This window comes from Diospyros lotus, chromosome 2 (assembly GCF_014633365.1).
Source record: "Diospyros lotus cultivar Yz01 chromosome 2, ASM1463336v1, whole genome shotgun sequence".
NCBI classification, from domain to species: domain Eukaryota; kingdom Viridiplantae; phylum Streptophyta; class Magnoliopsida; order Ericales; family Ebenaceae; genus Diospyros; species Diospyros lotus.
The window spans coordinates 20,373,838-20,397,579 of NC_068339.1; the positions used below are offsets into that span (position 1 = coordinate 20,373,838).

General features: G+C 33.5%; 2 protein-coding genes across 4 annotated transcripts; one reads left to right on the forward strand and one right to left on the reverse strand.

The window, feature by feature from the left end:
* The first annotated feature begins 1,553 nt into the window (after window positions 1–1,553).
* LOC127795887 (tetraspanin-19-like) lies at window positions 1,554–19,581 on the forward strand. 3 transcript variants are annotated; one of them, XM_052327855.1, is made up of 9 exons: window positions 1,554–1,725; window positions 2,783–2,836; window positions 3,307–3,410; window positions 9,065–9,103; window positions 17,837–18,021; window positions 18,172–18,271; window positions 18,458–18,538; window positions 18,629–18,793; window positions 18,950–19,581. In XM_052327855.1, exons 1-9 carry the CDS (start codon window positions 1,650–1,652, stop codon window positions 19,148–19,150), a joined length of 1,005 nt encoding a protein of 334 aa, XP_052183815.1. In that variant the 5' UTR covers window positions 1,554–1,649; the 3' UTR covers window positions 19,151–19,581. The 3 variants fall into 3 exon arrangements, with proteins under 3 accessions (XP_052183815.1, XP_052183817.1, XP_052183816.1); XM_052327857.1 differs by having other exon boundaries at window positions 18,629–18,733; XM_052327856.1 differs by lacking the exon at window positions 2,783–2,836.
* Window positions 19,582–20,250: 669 nt separating this feature from the next.
* On the reverse strand, window positions 20,251–23,488 carry LOC127795889 (sphingolipid delta(4)-desaturase DES1-like). The gene is made up of 2 exons (XM_052327858.1): window positions 23,136–23,488; window positions 20,251–21,404 (listed from the first exon to the last, which is right to left on the reverse strand). The coding sequence occupies exons 1-2, from the start codon at window positions 23,286–23,288 to the stop codon at window positions 20,574–20,576; spliced, it is 984 nt and encodes a 327-aa protein (XP_052183818.1). The 5' UTR covers window positions 23,289–23,488; the 3' UTR covers window positions 20,251–20,573.
* Window positions 23,489–23,742: the final 254 nt, after the last annotated feature.

Sequence of the window (23,742 nt, forward strand, 5' to 3'; positions counted from 1 at the left end):
GGCCGGCCCTAATTAGGAGTTGGTCTAAATTGATATAATGACAATGCATGTAGAAACCCGCATTATTTGTTTATGTGAACTTATTAGTTGTTATTATGTAAAAAGTGATTTGCATGATGATAAAAACCTCCTAAGTGAGTCTATTATGTGACAAGTTAACTTTGCCATGTATCCAATCATATCAAACAAAAAGTTTAATAAAAATTCAAACTATATTAATCAATACTTATAAGATATATATATATATGGAAATTGATTTTAACTAGACAATGATAATGTTAATGTTAGCACTTAGTAATGTCATTAATCCATGTCCCTTACTTAGATTTATAGGCTTTATAACATATGATTCCCTAAATAACATTAATGAGTTTTATAATTTTGATCATAACACTGACTTAATAAATGATGATATTCTCGTATTCTAAATTTATGGATTAGTTTAATTGGAGGCATATTTAAATCAAGTTTAATAAATAGTTAAAACGCTTATTTGAAATCTTACAACGATATAAAAATTTGTCTTAGGATTCTCTAAAAATCCTTTTCAATGGTTAAAATTAAGAATGCCGGGAGATATAAATAGAAACATTGAAATAGTAGAATAAATAGTTTTCAAATCAATTGGCTACAACCCTTTCCCAAAGTCCCCATCCATCATATTTTCTCATTAATGATATCATATTCTATTAATCTAATTTCAAAATTTTCATAAAAGATACAACAAACAAACTCTATTGAGACTTAAGCTGTACGAATAAACAAGATATGATCTAAAATAAAAATAAAAAGATAATATTTTTTTAAGAAATTATAAAATAGAAATGGAGGGAAAACCCTTAAATAAAAAATATAAGATTTTTTTGTTGTAAATATAAAATTTAATATAAGATTTATTTAATTTAAAAATAATATATAAATTTCATAATACATTCATATAAATTTAAAAAAATAAAAAATTTTGAGTTAGAAACAAACAAAATTATGTTAAAATCCAAAACACATTTTAGATATTTTTTTGAATATTATGAATTAGACGTAAAATATTTTTAAAATTATAAGAATAATCTGAAATATTTGTTGTTATTTTTTTATATTTAAAAAAAATATTTTAAAAACGTCACAACAAAGCCTTTATATGCATCAGAAATTGAGACAATTGATAAATCATAGGTAGAATAATATATAATATGCAATATAATAAAACTCAAATCACATGTCAAGTGATGGCTGACCGTGCCATGTGTGATTCTCCATCTCCTCACCAACACCAATAAAATAATATTCCTAAACCCTCTTAATTAGTACTAAATATCCCGTTAAGCAATTCAATTCATTATTTCACAAAAATAAATGTATTTTCACATGAAAAAAAGATATTTATATCTAAAATATTATTTTAAATCACCCAAAGAATGAACATTGCCTCTTATAATTATTTTGGGCGTCATTAATGATTAAGAAAAATGTTAACAAATAATATTGAACTAATTTATTAATAATAAATATACATACACGCACGCACGTGAATTAACCAACGCGAACAGTGTGAAAGCCAACGTCGCGGCCGTTGTCCGACCACAATCTTCTCTCTCTCTCACATTTCAATCCCAACGACGCACAGAAGACGACGAAGACGGAGAAGAAGAATGCTTCCGCAGCAATGGTCGCCGCCGTGTGGAAATCACTGCACTAAAAAATACGCATCTCTGTTGCAGATTCCATGTAAATTTCCCCCCTCTATCTCTCAATATGAATATATCTTGATGTCCGTACATTTCCCGTTCTTTTAAAATATACGCATCGATGATAACTGTGCGTCTTTTTATGAGTTCGAACGCCTTTGAATTGGCCATTTTCGAACTCACGATTGGTGATTGGGCACCTGAGAGTGGATTTCGTCTTTTTTTTTCGTTTTGTTTTTTGTTTTCATTGGAATGCGCCTAGGCTTGGGATGGTGATCCGGTTCGAATTTGTGGATGAGTATAAGGAATAGTGACGCCACCAGATTTTAGGCTCCGATAGTTCTGGATATTCTATTGTATTCGATCGGGGGAAGTTCAAACCTGGCATCAAATGTGGACATGGACACGAAGAGATTACGAGAAGAATCGCAGGGATAAATTATCTCTGGATCTATTTGATGTTACATAATATTGCCAGGCCAATGTGTCCCTCGGGCGCGAACTAGTTTGATTTTGGTGGAGTATTTATTAATAGCTAAATTCTTTTTTCTGATTAATCGCTGTCTGATCCTAACGAGGTTAGGTATATCTGGTATTATGTCTGAGTATTTATTAGTTCATTGAATATATTTAACATGGACTCAGGAACGTATTTGTTTATGGATATTAGTTGACTAATTTATTTGTTTATAGTTCTCTCGCTAGAGGGTTGAATCAAGAAGGGCATTCGGCATAAAATTTTGCCACATTGTTCTTTTACATGGATTTATATTGTCAATTTAGAAGTCAATTGATATTTTTGAATGCTATGCCATTGACTCTAACTTGGTTAGGATAAAGCGCAGTTGGTGATGATATTCCTCGTGCTTGAAATAAGTCCATCAACTTAGATAGTTGAATGTAACCATGTAAACCTTTAATTGAAACTTAAAATTGCTTGTCTGTTCTGCATTTGCATCATGTAGAACCATCAAGTTGTAGTTTGGTACCAGCTGCATTTATGCCGTCTCATTACTTTTTGTGAAATTTCACCATAGATTTTCTTTGAAGTCTTAATAATTTGATCGATCTTATCTTGTTTGCCCCGATATTTGTAGGGAGAGTATTTTGCAAAAAAGGTTGTGACTCTGATGGTGAGACATGGGAAGAGTGTAAGTATTTATTTGCTCTGTTCCACACTTGTGCTTTTGGACTGGGTATTATCCAAGTGGGATCAGCAAACAGTTATTTTAAAATTCAAATACTTTAGAACAAACTAGACATGTGTAACTCCATTAAAACCAGGGGGGGAAAAGAAAATTTATTTTTTGCTTTTTTTTCCATCCCCCTAATTTTTTGTCATATAAAGAAAATGAAGATGAGATATAGAGCATCATACTTATTTGATTATTGAAATGTTGTTTCCCTCTTTTGTTTTGATGATGTGCACAATTTAAATTTTGTGGTTTGTTATCATTAAGAAATCCACAAAATCGTGTTACCTCTTTCATTCACTAGCTAGTTTCAATCTGGATCATTTGAATTAAATATATATGATTTGTCCTTTCTGAACCTCCTGATATTTAATCCTAGTTGATTCTAAGGTTTTAATGTGTAGCAATTTTCAAATTTTAATTTATAGGCTTAGAAGAGTGCAATGAGATATGCTACAAGGATCCAGTTTTGAAGGACCAGCAGTGGAGTGCTTACATTGACCGTTCTCCTGGTGCTGCTAGTTACTCAGAGGTTTTTCAATCTTTCCTCTATTCTTTTTTCATACTGTTCAGTTCATCATACATGGGACGATAGATATTAAAAGAAATCATTCATCCCTCTTTGCTTTACCATTGAGGCAATGTGTAATTACACCTACCATCTTGTTTCCATTTAATGATTACAGTACAAGGCGTGCTTTTTTTATGATATGTTGTAGATTTCATGACAACAATAGAGAGATTGCTTAATATCTCTGATAGTAATTTTTACCCAACTTCAGCACTACCTTTAGATTGGAGACCTGTTGAGATAGAAGAAACTGCAAAAGAACAGGACAAAATTTTGGTGCCAGATCTGGTGCTGGATATTTACTCCAAAACCGAAAGCAAGACACAGCAGACAACACTAGTTTTCTACAGAGGATTAGTAATGGTTGATAAAATTTGTTTATCATGTCTTTCATCCTTGAAACTTGAGCTAAAATTTCAAATTTCTTGATCTTCAAATATCTTCTTCCTTTTATAGCCTGGGTCACTTGGAGGTTGAGCATATACAGGGAAAATAGAAAATTCAGGAAATTGTGTTTTTTAATGTGCGTCCATGCCCATGTATGTTGGGGCTATAGGATTTTTATATGTTCATAACAAGAAGAATAAGCCAACTTCTGTTGTAGATGAAAAGAACAGTGCCAATTAGCAAAAGGCTAAATTTGAAGATCCAAGCAATCATCTTGATTCTAGGTAAGTTATAAATCTGATGAGTAATGGTTTGTTTCATATTTTGAACTTCAAGCAGCATTGAAGCTCATTGTAGAACTTGCTTGTTGCTCAGAGAAGCATGTTTAGTCTCTTTATTTTTATAAGTTGCGACAAGTTATGCATCTCTATCTTCATCAGTTCCCACCCTTTTCCTCCTTTTTTAATGGTTTATTTCCAGTATGAATGTGTGACAGTGTCCTGCTTAAATAGACAAAATAAATAATAAATAAGAGAATAATAAAGATCCAAACCTCTACATGGGAAACAACAGACATTGTTAAAGGTTCAACAGTTATACATATATACGCCTCAAAATGATACTGGTTCAGGACACTGAAGATGGACATCCTTTGATTAATTAACATTTCCATCATCAAAAACAGCATTATAAGATGTTCCTTCAGCTTTTGATGGTTTAGTGTTACAGTTTCCCAGATCATTGCTTGCATGGACACTACAAGGATACAACATGGATATCCGCATGACAATCAACACTCTACATCAACCTAAAGTGCAATTGTAAAGAGGCAGTATCCTAGAATGTTTTAGGATAAGGATGAACCATAGGTGTTTCTTGGGGTTATTCTAGAGGATAATTGCAGGCAGCCATAGGATAAAATTGATCCAAGCTGTCTATTGGGGAGGTTGACAAGTATAAATAGGGGCATCCTCATTTATAATCATCAAATTCAAGAGTTAAAAGTCTTTTTGTACAAGAGCATTCTTTCATTCTTCCTTTTTCTTGTAGTTCTCTAATTTTTCTTTCCAAGCTCAAATAATGGAAAAGGCATAATTGACCACTTTCAGAGAGGGAATGGCAGTTTAAGTGCTGTTTGGCAGTGATCAGTAAATTCAAACCTGGGATAATTGGTATCAGAGCTAAGGTTCTAAAGATAGAGATGGTGATGGGATCAGAAGTCATTGCAAATCATGTTGATTGGGAGAAGGATCCTAACCCTAATGGAGGCAAAGGCATCAAGGAGAAGCTAGTTTCAGGGGATGGGTTGTCAAGCTTAGAAGGGACTTGCAAAATTGGAGCTTGCCATGGCTGATAGAGCAGGTAAATTTGAGGAGCTGGCTAGCATCAAGGAGCTCACATCACGGGAGGAAAAGCTTTGAGGGGAGATGCAAGGTGCCCTTAACTCTTTGGAAACTCTAGGAAGCTAGATTAATTGTGAGAGGGACTTGCTTCAAGCCAAGATTGTCACATTAAGGGAAGAAAAGATAAAGAGAAATTGGGTCCCATGCAAGATGCTTGATTACCTGATAATTTTGTATGGAGTCTCAAGTAGTATTCCAAGGCTACAAGAATTGTCAACACAGAAAAGAAAATTATGACTGTGCCCTTCTAATTTGTGGATACAGCTATTTTGTGGTGGCAAAGTGACATTGCAAAAGGCCTTCGCACATTGAAGACTAGTGATGACTTCAAGGAGGAGATCAAGAGGTAATTTTATCTAGAGAACTCAGTGCATGAAGCACGTTCAAGATTCCGTAGACTATCTTAAAAGGGTAGTATTTGGGAGCAAATAAAATAATTCTCTATGTTTCTGCTTGAGATGCTGAACATACTCAAGGAGTTCTTATTTCCCTTTGTGGACAGATTGCACCGTGGGCAAAGGTAGAGCTACAATGCCAAATGGTACAAGACCTCACTTCCACCATAGCCACTATTAAATTTCTCTTCAAATTCAAGAGGTCTTAAGCCATCTTAGCCAAAGGGCTAGATATTTGATGAAGGCAAAGGTGGGGAAAACCAAAATAAACCTAATAAAGGAGGAGGAAGCAATCCAACCACATTTAACAAGGATAGACTTATTCATACTGCCAAGTTAAGTCTTGATGTAAGTTAAAGCTATCAACCCTAATATTGGGGAAATTAGAGAAGCCCTGACAAATAAATACCAAGATAGGGTGTCTGTAACTCCCTACTGCCATAAAAAATAAAGTATAGATCCTAAAAGGAGATAGTAGAGGAAGTTATATCTAAGTCAAGATAAACAGTTGTGCACATGAGCTTTAGTGGATATCATGCATCTCACAACTTTGTTGAGATAAATGAAGTAAACAGGTTCTGATTAACGTATAAAGGGGAGAAAATCTGGACAAGAAGGTTCTGACACCTCATACTAGATTTAACGACATAACAGCCTGTTTGGTATGCAGATAAGAGGATGACTATACCATCTAATAGGGTATAGCCACGTTTGGAATCTCAAAAGAGTTTGGATTAAATAAGCACGGTGTTAATTTATCCCATAGAAGTGGGAGAAATTAATCCCTAAGTCCCCCCAGTATAATTTATCCAACTTTTATGGGAACAAAATTCTGAATCAAATGGACATAATTGTCCCTTGTCTCTCAATTTTCTTTTCATTAACTCTCCTCTTTCTTCTTCTTTCTCTCTTCATAAAGATTTGGGACAAACTAGTCATCTTCTCTCTCTCTATCTCTCTCTCTCTCTCTCTCTCTCTCTCTCTCTCTCTCTCTCTCTATCTATCTATCTATCTATCCATCCATCCATTAATGTCTAGCTATATGTCATTCAAGATCTGTAATACCAAACATGGGATAAGATAAGTTTATTCCCCCTTAAAGCATAGGATACCAAACACGGGATAGGATTATTTAGTCTCATCACTATTTTATCCATTTTTAACTTAGAGCCTGTTTGGCCATGCTGTGATGGAGGGAAAAAGTACTTGTTTTATGGCAAAAGTGCTTTTGCTATTTTTTTGTGCTGTTTGGCCAAAATTTAGAAGTGCTTTTAATGACAGCAAAAGCAGTTTTCCTGCTGTACAGTAGAAGTAGAAATTTGAAGCTTTTGCTGTACAACAAAAGCAGAAGCACAAAATTAAATTATTAATAGACAAATTAACCTCATCGAACATATAAATTTACAACTATTGTCCTTTCTATATATTTTGAATATATATATGCAAAAATTTACTTAAAAAATATATTTTATACATATATATTTATATAGATAAAAGAAAACAATGGTAGCAGCTGCCGCGGCTAAACCCTGTGTTTGTTGCCACCACTACTTTAATTTTACTTAAAAAATATATAATATATAAAATATATTTTAGTGCAAAAGAAAATAATAATTTTTTTTATAATTTAAAATAATGTTTAATTATAAAATTTTAAAAATATTGAAAGCATTTTAATAAATGAACAGTAGTAACTATAAAAATATTTTTGTCAATATCATTTTTGGTAATTTGATTATTAAAAGCACTTTTTTCATTCGTTAACCAAACACGTATAACAACATTAAAAGTGTGTTTAAATAATTTGGCAAACGCTAAAGTACCTTTTATAAAAACAATTATTGTAAGAAGTGCTTCTCACAACAACAAAAATTTCACAGCAATACTAAATGTGCTGTAAATGAGAAAAAGTATATGAAGAAGTGGTGAGCTGACTTGAAGTCATGTTCTTATCGACTGTCTATGCATAGTGGTGACAATTGACCATTAGTCAATGAAGAGCTTGATTGAGGGAAGGAATTAAGGATTGAGGCCAACCGTCAAGGCAATGGTTGAGTGTTGGATTGAGTACCAGAGCAGCTATACTGAATCAGGTAAATAACAGAGTTTAAGTTCGAATTTGAGGCACTTAATGAAAGGGGTAACTAGTCCCCATCTTTTTGGATATGTTGTTAGGCACAATGTGAGGTTTATGAATATATATAAATGATTAATTTTGGTTAAGATTAAGGGTTATTGAGGCCATTCAGGTTAGTAAGTGAGATTAACCGAAGACCTCAATAACTCCAGCCCATTCTCTAGAGATCTAAAAGCGTCTAAAGCATGCATAAGCTGGTTAGGGTTGTTGAAGCAGTTCTTGCAGTGTGTGGATGGGATTCATGAGAATTGGCCACCAAATTAGGATTAGTTGACAAGAAATGGTATAATCATTTAGCAAGCTGCTTCAGCGACTTGTAAGCAACTTGTGGTTAGGCCTCAACTCATTCATTCTCAACAAAAGCAAGTAGAGAAGCTCTCTAATAACTAGGGTGAGAGAGTGCTGGAGGAAAAGAAAGGAGGGAAAGAAGGAAGAGAGAAAGTTGAGAAATGGGGAAATTCTCCTGAAAATTGAGAGAAGGCTGGAGGAACAAAGTCTTAATTGAGGTAAGTGCATGTTTATGGTGCTTTTCACTTGGCATTGCACCTTAAATGTTTTATGGTAGCTTGTTGCACATTATAATAAGAAGATTTACGTGCATTTAGAGTGTGCATTGTGAGCATGTTGCATGTGTGTCGAGTCAGACATGCTTTGTGTGTGGTGGGTTCATGTAGGGGTGTAAATGAAAAAATACGCTCATTGAACAGCTTGTGAATGAGTCCTGTTTTGGTTTATTTTTATGTTTATTAACTAATTGAACAAATTTGAACAAGATTTTAAAGCTCATTTTAATAAATGAGCCAAGCTCAAACATAAGTTTGTTCAACTCAAATACATTCATGAACAAGCTTATTTATTATTCATATATAAACTTGTTTATAATTCAGTTATAGCTCATTTATTGTTCGTTTAAAAGGGGTATGTATATATAATATAATTTTTATCTACCTATGAATAAGCTCATCTGTTGTTCACGATCATCTTTTTGCTCACTAATAAATTTGTTTTATTATTCACAAACAATATTAACAGGTTTGTTCCTTGTTCACAAACAAGCTCAAATTAGGCTCCTTTAAGTTAAACGAACCAAGCTCGAAAAATATAACATGTTAATGAATAGTTACAATAAGGTACAACTATAATATATATATATGAATATTACACATATACCTAAGGGTTGTCTGAGTTCATATTTGTATTGAAAAAACATAATTATATGAATATTACACATATACCTTTTATAATACACCTCATTACATAAATATCCATTAACAGCTTCCTTATTGTATGCAGGAATGCTTCCGTGCTTGTGTAGCTGGCTGTGGTTACAAGGTTGGTTTGATTTTAGGGAAATTTGCCTTTTGATTTTGTGCCAGTCATAGTCTGTCCAGTTTGAACTTTCATCAGGCATGCTTCATAGTATTTCTGTTGCAATATTTTTCTTTTTATGATATCACTTGTGTTGCTTCAACAGAACCCAGTGTGAAAAGCAGTCTTTGCATTCTTCACAGGAAGTTAAAGTCCTTCAGTTACTTATATTGTATCTGTTAAAGTTTCTCTCCGTTCTTAGTTATCTGTGTGAGTGATTGATTTTCTACTTAGTGTCATAGTGTTTGGCTTTGCATAAACTTTCTGTGTTTTGCTGACTAAAATTGCTTGTCATTTTTTGTGGTTTTCCTTGTAGAAGTCATAGGTATTTTGATGTACTTCCTATTTTTCATGAAAATTTGATGGCTTATTTTCTCTTTCTTGCTTAAATGAAATGGAGAGGGGTGCATTTCAGATTTATCTTGCCCGCTGATCTTTGTGCAGACATACTAGACACAAACTAAGGCATCTACTTATATTAGAAACTTTCGAATAAAAGTTTTGAAATAAATCAAATAGTGGGGATGTGCCATTTAGAGAACAACAACCACAACAATCACAAAGCTTTAATCCCACTAGGTATGGTGTCATTTAGAGAACACTCGACCTTTTTCAGATAAACAACATAACTTGACGCTGTTGATCCTTGATACATGACCAAGAAAAAATAGGATGAAAAATTAGACAAGCTCTAGAAACACATTATTTGAAATGGAAAACAATTTTGTTTCCCTTCTTTTCAAGGGACATGCTTAGCTTGCATTCTCCATTAAGTTCAGGTCTTGTCATCTTCACAAATCAGGAGAGAACAAAAAGGAGTTATACTTTTGAACATTTGCATATAAATTCACTAGAATAACATGGAAATAATATCAGTGTTATCAAAGGTTTTCTTAATGAGTTTAATTGAAGTGATGGGCTTACAATTCAACCATTTTAGTTTATATAAAACTAAGCATTATTCCTCGTGATGTGCAGGGTTTTTTGTAAATAGATAATAGTGATATTTGGGTTATATTTTTTGTAAATATTGTTAGTATTAATTTTTAATTTTGTTGGAATAAATTTTTTCTTGGAATATATTATAGATTTTGTTAGCTTTGTAAATTAGTGTGAAATATTTTCTGTTGTTTTATTCTTGTTGTTTGATATTTTTTTTTGTATAATATATATATTTTTAAATTTCAATATCGTAGTTGGATAATCTGTTTGTTTGTTTTTTTTTTTTGTAAGATTTGAATTGGATTTGTAAAAATAAATAGCATACTTTCAATTGGAAAAAGGCTTTAATAGACATGAAATGAACCTAATACAATTATAGTTATGTGTGTGTGGTGTTTCTTTTTTTGCAATTAGTTTTTAGTATAGTACCATTGTTGGTATAGTTATGCACCATTCAATGTTTTCATGGTAAGTGGATGTGTATAATTAATGTGTGACTATTGATAAGTCTTTTGTTGATAAATGTTGAAGTTTAAAGGTTTATTATGTTTTGATAGTGAAAAATTGAAAATATCATAAATAATAAAAAATATTATATATTTTTGTTACTCACTATGAGCACTGAGGCAACAAAAGATATAAGTGCAGTCACAAAAGATAGAAATAAGATAAAAAACCTAACATTGTAAGTAATTTACTAACTGAATTGAAAATTTTAATCTTAAATAGGAATTCTAAAAGAGATGAGGTTTATATTAATATGTAACTTGTGAGTGCAAGTACTTTGCCTTTATAATATTTGATATTTGACTTTACTGCATTTTAAATAGCAAAAGTCTATCCAAGGGTGTAAATGATATCTGCAAACTTGTAAGCTATTAGATATTAACTTGAAAAAGACTTGACATTGACTTGGTTCAAATTCAATTTTAAAATTATTAAAAAAAAATTGTTGAGTTATTGAGTTGAGCTAAATTGAGCTCTAACTTTTGGAGTATTTCACCGAATCGAGCTTGAGATTTAGAAATAAAACTTGATCAAGTTTGAATGGAGTTTTGAACTTTGTAATTACGTTGAGCTCGAGTCTAGCACTGTGTTGACTTGACTCAGGTCAATTATAACCATAATTTTATATTTAAACCGTCACATGTTTATACATTTGGACTCTTATAAATAATACAACTGTTATAATGCCTGGCCTATTTGCAAACCATCACCACTAAGGCATTACAACTGCTATTATATCTAACATCCCAACCACATAGAGGTTTTTTGTCATAAAAGTTTAAGTAATAATAGAGTAACAAAAATTTTAGATAATGATTTATAATAAAAGAGTATGTAGTTCAGTATATTTATTAAAAATACTTAATAAAACTTGCAATTATACTGAATTTGTAGTCACATGTCATTAAATTACAAAACATTTATCATAAAAGGTATAATACTCTATTTTATATGATATCTAATTTGAATAGATTAATTTTCTCATTTTCTTTTTGTTTTGTTGTTCATCTCCGTCTTCGTTGTCTTGGTCCAGGTCCACTTTGTCTTTTATTTTTGGTTCTAAAATATTTGAAATTTCCAAATGATGCTGAAATCTTGCAATTTTTTTTAATTGAAAATTTTGTAAGTAACTTTTTTTATTAAGAAAATTGAGTTTAATAAATAAAGAAAAGAATTATCTCAAACCCTTTAGGTTCCTGAAGCTCAAATCTTTTGCTTTCTTTGACCTGTAACTGATAATTAGTAATGTATATTTTTAAAATAAAGGATTCCTATCATAAGTTTTTTTGTAAAATCTTGAGGAAAGTGATAAATGTATAGCGATGGTATCAATACCCAATAAGGGGGTGAATTTGGTTGTTTAAAAAAATAATTGAACTTGAAAATCTTTTTGATGAAAAATAAGATTTTAGTACATGTGAGGATAATTGAAATGCTTGAAATAATAAATGAAATAAAGAGCACAAGCAAATGAGGGACACAACAATATATAGTAGTTTGGTTTAAATCAAGCTTAATCAACTACTTCAGTTCCTCACTAATGATTTTTCAAGCAATTCACTATAATCCTTCTATCACTTCAGATATGCCTTATAGCAAACAATCATCTTACAAGAAATATAGGCACTCTAGCAAAACAAACTAGGAAAAACAAATCTCCTACTCAAACACAAGTAGGTCATCTAGTTAGATGAGTTAGGAACATGAGATTGGTACAAGAAGAGAGGAACTAAGGTAGTGTTCTCTTTATGTTTTATTTTTTATTTTTGAGTTTTGAATTCATTTTGAGTTTTGTGTTTTGAGTGTTTGTTTTGAGATTTTTTAAAATGCATTCTCTTTGTTATTTTGAAAAATTGTTTCTCAAAACTAAAAATTGAAAACGCGTTTACTTTGTAATTTTTGAAAAATTATTTTATGTTTTTTTTTCTTTTCTTTTTTATTTCTTTCCTTTTCTTCCCTTTCCTTTTTCCATTCTCTAGTGCTGCATCTTTTTCGGCCGGCGGTTCTGTTGCTGGCGACCACTGATCAGAGCCTATCATTTGAAGCTCCAAGCCAAGGGAGTTAACATACCCAAAAACTAGCAAGATCCAATGGACAAATCTCCGTAGATTTAAGATCGATGGCAGAGGCTTTCAATAGAACCAGCAAGATCGATGGTGGCGACTTTCAGCGGTGGCGAGTGAGGTCGATGGCGGCTTTAGCGGTGGCCGACAAGGTCGATGGTGGCTTCAGCGGTGGCAAGCGAGGTCGATGGCCAATGCTTGTAAGAGAGAAAGCAGAGAGGAGAGTGGCAGCGACGTCGATGGCGAGGCGGTCGACGGCTGATGCTTGCAAGAGAAATAGCAGAAATGAGAGTGGAGATGGCGAGGTCGTTGATGCTTGCGAGAGAAAGAGCAAAGAGGAGATGGAGTAGAGAAAGCAGTTTTATCGAGAATTTGGGGGGTTGGGAGAGGGGGTTGAGTGTTTTCTATGTTTTTGAGTTTTCAGTGTATTTTCATTGAAAACGCCCAAAACAACAAATGTTGTTTTGGGTTTTCTTTACAAATTTTTTAGTTGTTTTCGAAAATGTGTTTTTTAAAATAACAAAGTAAATGCGTTTTTAGTGTTTTGAAAAATTGAAAACTCAAAACGGACTGAAAACGCCAAATAGAACAGGCCCTAAGAGTTTGCACCCTTAGTTACAATTTCCCTCAAGAATGAATGCAAAACTTGAAATAAAATTATACAAAATGAATACAAAGTCTTGGAGAGAAAAATGAATAAGCAATGAAGCACAAAAATAAATGAGCACTTAAGAGCTTGTAATGAGATCATTTGGGCACCTTGAATCATCCATCTACCCTCAATTTATAGTGTATAACGAGATCTTGTGAGAATATAGTCGTTGGAACTTTATGTGATAAAAAAGGTCCATAGGTTTAATAAATCGGTCGATCGATTAGTTTAAAAATTTAAACAACGATTGACAAGTGAATCAAGGCGATTGACCATTTCTTAAGAACGGTCGATAGGTCTTGATGCTCAAGTGGTTGACAACAATCTATAGAGAGCACTCAATTCAACTGGTCGATAGCCTACGAGAGCCGATCAACAGCATGGAGCAAGGCAGTCAACCGTTCCATAGAATCGATCAATGGCTTGTCTCATGATTTTAAAAGATTTGCTTCATTTTCTCCAGCATTTTTAGAATTGATTTTTAAAAAATATTTTGAAAGATATGTTTGAGACAAATCATTTTGTTTTTCCAATCTCCATTGTGCCAAAGAAATAAGTTGTTTGAATGAAATTTTATTTTAGTTTGAAATTAATTTTGTTTGCTCGAGACATATAACACTAATTGTTTTTGTATCATCAAAACCAAAACTTCAGAAAACATATTGATACTTGTTTTTCATCTGGTTCTTAAATTTTTAAGATGGTGTAGTTTCTCAATCATTCCTTTAAATTATAATGATTGACTTTTATTTTGAACACAAAAGTTTTTCCTAATAAGTTTTGAATTTGCACTGATAAAGTTAAACTCTGTGAATCTAATTTATTTACAAATTTATTAGCAGAGATATCTAGTAATCTTTCTGCTTCATTTACGAAGTGTAACTTAGATATGTAAAGTTTAAGTAGAATAAAAAATTATTAGGTTTAATAATATTATTATATTATAGTAGATAGATTTAATATATGTGCATAGCTACATTCAAAGGAATGTACATATAATTAATTAATAAAATAAATAATTTAAAAATTTAGAAATCATCACAAAATTAGAAAAATAAAATACTCATCAAAGAAGATGTTAGATTCAGCTTAAATTAGATAGATTCAATGTATTCACCTAATTACATTCAAAGAATATACATATAATATACATATAGTTAATTAATAAAATAATAATGATTAAATTATAAATAATTTAAAATTTTAAAAATCTATAAATCATCACAAAATTAGAAAAATAACTTACTTTAATAGTAATAAATAATTATGAATACGAAGTGTTACTTGGATGTATAAAGTTCAAGTGGAATAAAAAATTATTAGGTTTAATAATATTATTATTAGATTAGATAGATTCAATGTATATACCTAGGTACATTCAAAAAATGTACATATAGTTAATTAATAAAATAATAATGATTAAACTATAAATAATTTAAAAATCTAAAAATCACCACAAAATTAGAAAAATAAAATACTCATCAAAGAAGATTTACTCTGACAACTCTTCATTTTATTCCTATATGTAAATCGTAACTAATTAAATAGGTGGTATATTTGTATTAATCTTTCAAATGATTATATAGAAATCTAGAAATCACTACAAAATTAGAAAAATGAAATATTTATCAAACAAGATTTACTCGGACAACTCTTTAATTTTTTTTTATATACAAATTGTAACTAATTAAGTAGGTTGTATATTTGGTATTAATTTTTCAAATGGTTATAGAGGTGCAACTTATTTTAATAATAATAAATAAATATTTGTGAATATGAAGTATTACTTTGATGTATAAAGTTTAAGTGGAATAAAAAATTATTAGACTTAATAATATTATTAGATTAGAGTAGATAGATTTAATATATGCGCTTAACTATATTTAAAGACTGTACATATAGTCAATTAATAAAATAAATAATTTAAAATTTTAAAAACCTAAAAATCACCACAAAATTAGAAAAATAAAATACTCATCAAGAAGATATTAAATTCAGCCTTAATATATATAGATATAGATATAGATTCTATTTACTCCTTTTTAACCTTTAAATATATGTTTGCCTCTTTTTGAAATGACCTGTTTTTCAGGCTATTAGCCCTTCTTTGGTGGCTTGTTTTATCATATCTGAGTACTTGTTCAAATTGGTGATCCGCCTTGCAGAACTTCCCATCTTCAACTACTAATGCAGAGATAGTCCAGACATTAATTGCATGCTACCATGTCTTCTGTGATCAAGCATGCTTACTTTTTCCACACAGTCTATTGTACATGCTACCATAGTTATTCCATACAGTCTATTGCATATGCGACCTTGTGTTCTGTGACCAAGCATACAACAGATAATGAAAAAAAAAAAAGATCAGAATACCGGAAATTCTCTATCTACACTTACGGTGCACTTGTTGAAAAGTATGGGAATTTGCTTCATACACCCCATCTTAGATATCTTGGACCGCCTGAAACTGCTGCTTGGCATCATTAAGGAGCTGCACCATTATAACACAAATGTGTTGTTTACTGCAGTTTGAGATTCCCCCAGAGAAAGTAGGTGAAGTTCACCCGAACAGGCCAAGCAAACCTCCTCCTCCTCCTGTACAGAAACCCCCTCCAGCTACTGCTGAAGGCAGACCGGCGCCGTCTGAATCCAGTAAGACTACCGAAGACATACTCAGCTCCTCTGCATAGTGAGAGAGCACACACGTACAGCACACAATTAGTAGCATACAAGTTTTGCTTACTTCATAGTTTGGAGGAAACTTCTTACTGCCGCATGAGTCTTGCTTCAATCAATAGCATCTCCCACTTGTCCGATGCTTATGCTAGCATTTTATCTTGCCCTGCTTTGAACTACTAAACTCAACCTTCATGAAAACGTTCGAAGTTTACTGAAAAAGTGTTACCTTTCTCCCTTGAGACCAATCTAGTGGTTCCATATCCTTGAAAAACTCTTTGCATTCTCTAATTTCTCTCTCTCTCTCTCGCTCGCTCTATATACATGTGTGTGCGTGCGTGCGCCCGCGCTTGTGCATGTATGCATCAAAATAGTGAATACAATGGCAACAAAAGCCAATTTAATATTGTACGTCGATATGATTCTTAATGAACTTAAACTGTAATTTAATAACAAAAGTACATCTCCAATGCTTAGAACTCCACTTTATCTTTATTTTATAAAAAAAATATTTTCACAACTCAAAATACTTGTCTAAATTGCACTGTTATATCCCAATAAAAGTGGAGACCATACTCCACAGGCGGTGTTGTCACTGCATGCTAAACAGTACGGTTGGTTTGGGAGAGAGATGGAAACAATTTTCATTTGTTCTCTTCAAAAACCTTTTCCCCCAAATTAGGAGAGAATGAACGGACGGGTTCAAAAATGGATGAAAAATATTATTATTGTGTATTAAGAATATTAACAAGACTCTAAATGTCATGTCGTTTAAATTTCTTTTATTTAATTTATTTTCTCTGCTGTCCAAATAAGGATAAATTAATTTATAATGAATAGGATGGCAGCCAGTATTCGAAGATGAAAGGGGGAAACCTCAATTATTGTTGGTGATGCAACCCAGGATCGAACTGGGGCCCTTTGCTGTGTCAGGCTTCTAAATGTATAATAATATCTTGATATATTCAGTAATACCGGATAAATTCAGTGTTGCTATGAAATTGATAAAAATGATTTTTGAGGATAATTTTAATTGATCCGAAAATTTTATTTTTTTTCTTTCACTCTTTTTTTTTCACATAAAATATTTTAAAGTGGTGATTGATATTAACACACTTAAATGTTATTTATACATTAGATATAACTGAAAAGACATAAATAAATTTTAATGATGGGGCACTTAAAAAGTGTTAACTTACGTTTTCCTAAGGATATTTGTGTTTTTTTATTTATGTTTGGTGTATAAACGATAGTTTTGAGTATTCTAAAAAAATAATTTTTACTCGTAATAAAAATATTTTTTTATTATTAGTTAAACAAGACAAAAGGTGAAAAAAAAAAACCTTCTGAGTAGACAAAAACACTTTTCTACCACCCTACAACATGACACAATCCTATTAAGGTGTAATTTTGTTATTTGTTTCTATTAATACCCGAAAGTTTAACCCAAATTAATTGGGTTAGGGGAAAATCTTAGCTCTAAGTAATTTCCTTGCAGCCCCAAGACAAACAAGCTATGGTGCCACCCCTTATTTGTCAGCACAGAAACAAAGTTATGTGAAGATTGCCAACCCAATGTACAAAAGAAACAAACCTGAGACAGTTTCTAGGAAATTTCCTTTCTTTCACATCACTTTCTTTTATCATTTTCTTCTTCTTATTTCAAACATTGGCTCCAGAATTCTCTTATATCAGCATGAAAAGTTTGGCTCTTGATTTCCCTACTCGGGATATATCAAATTTGTATAAATTTTCATCTTCTTCTTCACAGATGCATTCATGATTCATCTCCCCAATTTGAATGTAAGTTCATGAATTCCATAGTAGAGTGCATATGATCTGAGTGTGTTTGTGCAGTTTTTTTGGTTCATCACAATGCCGAAAACTGTCAAGGGTTGCCTGCAACTACTGCTCAAACTTGTCAACTCGACCTTAGGACTTGTTGGGCATGCGATGATTTTGTACAGTATTTGGATGGTTCGAGTTTGGCAGCGCGACATGGAAGATTCATCTTTCAGCTTTTCCAACCTTTCTCTTCCATGGTAATTAAGCTCCTTCTTGTTAGAACTAAGTTTATGCCAATCACCATATATAATATAAAAGCGGTCTAGTGTGTTATGCGTTTGATGAATAAATAAACATGTTGTGTGATTAAGACTTGTGATTGTTGTTGTCGCTGCAAAAAAATACAGGTTTATACATGTTTTTCTGGGCACTGGAATAACTTTGTGCGCTATAACATGCCTCGGTCATATTGCTGCTGATACTGCAAATCCTCATTGCCTTTCTTGTGTATCCTTTTTGTATAACATGAACTAAGAAAATCTAACAAAATGAGAAAGATAATCCAGCAAGTTCATTTGTTGCTTCCGTGATAGTAACTTCTTCTTGTTTGAATTCAAAGAGAAAATAGGGGAGAAAACAACTTTCCTCTGATTCAAATTCAAGAAAATGTTGGCCTTCACAGAGAAACTTAAGTACATTGTTGTGATCTTTGTGCTTCTCCTGACGGAGACCTTACTGGTAGCAGATATAATCCTGAACTCCAACTGGGAGAAGGTATGTTGGCCTAAATGAGCTCCTCCTCGTCTTCCCAAAAGTTCCCTTTTATCACTTTTCCCCATTGAAGCTTCAATTTTTCTTCTTCAGGACTTGCCAGAAGATCCCACAGGAAGGTTTGATGATTTCAAGGACTTTGTGAAATCAAATTTTGACACTTGCAAATGGATTGGCTTGTTTATTATCTCAGCTCAGGTACCTCAACATGTATCTTCCATTCAAAAGATCAATCTTCTGTTCGTTCATTATGAAAGCGTGAGTCTCATTTCTTACTCAAAAGTGTGGCCATCATAGAACGACTATTTTGTCAACAGCAAACATTTGTCATAGATCATCAGTATCATTAGCTTCATTTGTAATTTGGTGTGACAACATGGAAAATAGTTCTGCTTACTATGTTGCCATCTGCAGGGATTTTCAATACTTCTTGCCACAGTTCTAAGGACCCTAAACACGGATGTGGGCAGAAACTACTGTAGTGATGATGACGATTATGCACCACCAAGGCTCCCACTTCTCAACCATCATGTGCAGCCTCTTCCTTATGAGGTTGCTGACTTTCCCTTTGCCTCCAGAAATGAGACCTGGAGGGTAAGGAAGGATTCACAGTAAAGGCAGAAGCTTTCGGGTTTTTTCTTTCCCAGTTGTTTTTGAATCTCAGAGATGATTGACGACTAAGAGTTCATTTTGCCACCCCATAGCCCCACCTTGTGGGATTAAGGCCTAGTATTGCTGTTATCATTGTCGTTTTTAAAAACTAAACTTCTTTGTCTTTCCCTACCATTTTCTAATGTCTTCTTTGGATGAAAAAGTGAACCAAATTGCTCCAAGGTGCCAACTATGGAGGAAGAACAGAAAGAGGATCAGCTGTATATTGGTGACAACACAGATAATCTCCAAAATAAGACTTCCAAAAGCTGTGGATGAATGTGGTGAAGGTGTTTTTTATGTTGGAAATGGATTAACATGTAAAGCAGTGAAATCCTGTAGGTTTACTCTTCTTTTAACTCTTTAAAGAAAGCAGCTTGAGTTGATCTTGGCCTTGCAAACGACTTGTTTAAGGCATACAATTGCTGTTAATTAACTAAGTAGATCAATATGGACCCTCATTTAGTGTCACTTCTTGGCTCATGAAGAAGGAATTAAGAGATGCATAGATTTTTGGTGACAAATTAGGAGTGTTCATGGGTTCAAGTAGACTCAAGAATCAGTATGAATCAATGTGATCGGATCTGTTTAGTTTAGGTTTTTTCTCAATTTGGTTTGGTTTTTGGTCTAATTTTCTAGACCTGATTGACATTAAGTTGGCCTGAGTTAGGCGGTCAGGTTTAAAAACTCGATCCGACCAAAATTTACAAAAAAATATAAAAAAACCCTTTATAAAACTGTTAAAGAAAAATGGTACCTTTATGATTTGAGTTGTTTTAATGAATTGATTAGATAACTTAGAAAGGAGAGGAGGAAAACAAAACCCAAGTAGAATTTAATTGGGTGGGTTGGGTTGGCTCTAAATCTAAACTTATTGACCCTATAATCATAATTGGTTCAAATCTAGGTTAATATGAAAACCGAGGAAAGCCTCCCTATATATGGATAGACCTACTACAAATGGGGGGATGAACTGTTAAGAAACTCAGGCAGAAGATATCAGCGATTTCAGGCTTAGCAGTTGGAATCTCAAGACACATATGGCACAAAAAATTTACCAAGCAAGAGTAGATTTATAAGAAAGAGTGTCAATAAACGCATAGCATATCCAAGTATTGTCTAATGAGAGATACAGAACTCTGGGAGTCAGGAAACAGAGATTACATGGATAATCAAAATGCTTTCTCATGTCTCAGCAATATAGTTTAACATGAAATTAAGAAAGCTTTTGCACATGGTTAAGCAATAACTCAACCACTCAAATCCCAATATCTCATAATAAAAATTGCTCAAAATTCTACAAACATTAGATTCAAGCAGAAAAAGAATTAAGTATCTCGCACTGTATCTAGAAAGAAAGAGGGAAAGAATGTGAAGGGAAGGACAGCTATTCGGATTTCTTAGTCTTCGTTGATAGCTTTCTTTTTGTCCGGCTGAAGGGTCCAACTGTGCGATCCATAATGTACATGTAAATGACCTGGCTCCAAGATTTGTATGATTGTAAACCCTCATAATACTCTGGTGCAATCTCCTTCAGCTTGTGAAGCTTGCTTCCCGCAATCCTGGGGAAATCGTGGTGCTCGTTGTGGTAACCTACGCTCCATGTCATAAGATTCAAGGGTCCATAGTATGAATATGTCTCTTGGTCCTTGTTGAATACATAATGTTCTGAGATGAAATGACCGGCCATTGGGTGCATCCCACCCCCGACAAATGTTGAAAGGATCAAATAGGCGAAAGACTTCCAACCCCAATAGTAAACCATGGCAGTGTCAAGGCCCAGCTGGATGATCAAATTGATGAACTCCCACATCCCAGGGGGTTTTGGTTTGAGAAATAGGGGTCGGAGAGCATAGAAGAAAAGTTGCAAGATGACCCATATGGATTTTGAGAAGGCATTTCTTACAAGATGAGCTTCAGCGAGGCTTGGAACGTCCATGTCAATGCCATCAACTCCTTGGAAACGATGGTGCTCGAGATGGTACTTTTGGAAGGTTACCGACATGGGCACGCCAATGGGGAGGTTAGCAAAAATTCCAAGCCAGCGGTTGTAAACCGGAGTAGAGAAGGCAAGATTGTGACTGAGCTCATGAATGGCTAAGAAAAGGTTGTGGTTGAGAAAAGAGCCAAAAAAGTATGCTAGTGTTAATATCTTCAACCAGCCAGCATCATGGACGAAAGTAGCAGTCCATAGCTGAAGTGAAACAACCATAGTAATCTGCAAAAAAATAATCTTGAAGACATCAACCAAAAGATACTACTGACGAGAATTGAGATGATTGTTAAACTTTTTCTTTATAATTCAAGATCACCGTTAATTGCCAAATATATACTTGGCAGAATGGTTTTAATACATATATTTGTAGCAGTTGAGAATTAGCCAGCTTAAAGAGATGGCTAACTACATAAATTCAGCAAAGCTAACTAACTGTGATGATATCCCCAGCAACAAATGGAGATGCTTTGCATGATCATGAGTCTTCAGTACGTTAACCACCAGGAAAAGGCGAACACCATGATAGGAAAAAGATATAATACTTTAGTTATTATCATGTGTTCTAGGTCAAGTTTAGGTAGTATTCCATACAATGGCTTTATGAAGACTATCAGAAAACATTGTGGCTACGTTTATTTGCATGACATCCTTTGGAAGGGATTAGTTTTTCTCTGGGAACAGAGTGGGATTTAAAATAAGGAGCAGATTACAACACCAACGTAAAATTCTAGTCTCTTGTTTGTTTGGCTCCAGATAGAACACAAAACCAATTAAAATTTCATTTAGCCCAATGTTTGTTCTAGTAAAGGGAGGGGACCACTAATGACCTGAAACTAGATCACTGTTCCTGCATAGAGAACACACAAATCCTGCCACATCTAAGCCAGGTACTAAAAACACCCTGCTTCGGGCAATCAAAATCTCCTAACATCAGGTAATGGAAACCAACATTGGCCAAAATTCTCAGCACTCACAATTTTCCAACAAAGTAATCAAAGCCTACAATTGCACCACAATTCCATATAATTTCCAAGCAAATGACTGGGGGACAGGCAAGAGAGAGAGAGAGAGGAGTAGTTGAAGAAGAAGAAGAAGCGGAGGAGGAGGAGTATAATGTGTCTATAAATAATCAATCCTCTTCATCTTCACTTCTATCCTCTTCATTTCTTCCTTTCTTTCTTCTCCTTCTATCCTTAATGTGTCAATAATCCAGGTTTGACCGTAGCTATTATCCAGAAACCAAGCATACCGAAAGACTACAATTGTACCATTTGTGGATTTATGGATGATATAGATCCTCGGGGGAAAGGCTAGTGCTGACTTCTTGTTTTGATTGGTGAAGCAGCTAAAGTTTAACATAACTTAAAGAAGAATGGAAAAAAAAAAAAAACAGCCTTTCTATCTGGTCCTAGACATGGATAGTCCAACCAAGATTCAAAAACAAAACAATAAATTCAAAAAACATACCCTCCTGTAAACTGCTAAAAATCAAAGCTTTTTCATCAAACACTTAACACTAAAAGAGGAAAATCAAGAAAAGGTAAAAACCTGTTCTGTGGATACAATCTTATTTCATATCATTTCTTCAAAGAACAACAATACCCCCACAAATCTAGACAGCATTTGAGGACAAAAAAAAACAATAGATTATATCCTGAATTCACCCACATTGCCACAGATCTGACTGAACCCACCCTTAAAACCCATCAATTCATTCATCATACCCACCAAAGATCACCACCATCATCAACTCCACTTTATCGTAGTCAATGACACAACATTTAATTGACTTCTAAAAGTGGCATGAACAATATAAATTGACGAAAAAAAATAACCTTTCAAAATGTTAGTCCAAGTGCCATTCTTGACGCAGCTCTCCAGCCGGGGAATATACCCACAAAACAGATTTAAGAGAGAGAGAGAGAGAGAGAGATTTAATAACTGTTTATGTACCTTGAGAAAAGCCCAAGGATCGGGACCAAAGAGTTCTTTGACGTGAGGGTACTGAGAGAGGATCTGTCGCCGGCGGGAAGCGTGAGGTTCGTCGGTGTAAGACCAGAAGAAGTCCGTCCCCATTACTCCTTCTCTCTCCTCAACTCTTCCCATTCTCTCTCTCTCTTTCTCTCTCTGACCCCTCAAATCCTTTTCTATCCCTTTCTCTCTTTTCTCTCCTGATCTTCTCCTTCCCCCCTGTTTCCTCTGATTTCAAACAACAATCACTGTTATCTAGCTGTGCATCTATCTATATCAGCCTGTTAAATTTAAAGATATTCTAAAATGGGAAAAACAATTTGGCAAGGAATGGCCGAGGTTCATCTGGTGGTGTCGTCCATATGTATTTTTAATAAGATGTTTTCCAGCCAGGATTTTCATTCCGATCTTCCCTCCTCACACTACAACATTGAAAAATAAAATTATAATTTTTTGTTGGTTATGCACCCACCATTGCACAAATTAAGACATAGCAACTTCATGAGTGTTCTTATAAGTTTTTTTTTTTAGAATTTTAAATTTAAATCATAATTATTGTTGAAAAGATAAGTTCGTCACTCTCATTTTA

Bases quoted from the DNA above. Each gene is read 5' to 3' on its own strand.
- LOC127795889 (XM_052327858.1), bottom strand. From the start codon at position 23,288: ATGGGAAGAGTTGAGGAGAGAGAAGGAGTAATGGGGACGGACTTCTTC. The intron at 21,405-23,135 runs GTACATAAACAG...ATTTTTTTGCAG, and splicing joins ATCCTTGGGCTTTTCTCAAG to ATTACTATGGTTGTTTCACT.
- LOC127795887 (XM_052327855.1), top strand. From the start codon at position 1,650: ATGCTTCCGCAGCAATGGTCGCCGCCGTGTGGAAATCACTGCACTAAA. The intron at 3,411-9,064 runs GTTTTTCAATCT...TATTGTATGCAG, and splicing joins GTGCTGCTAGTTACTCAGAG to GAATGCTTCCGTGCTTGTGT. The intron at 9,104-17,836 runs GTTGGTTTGATT...GTGTTTGTGCAG, and splicing joins TAGCTGGCTGTGGTTACAAG to TTTTTTTGGTTCATCACAAT.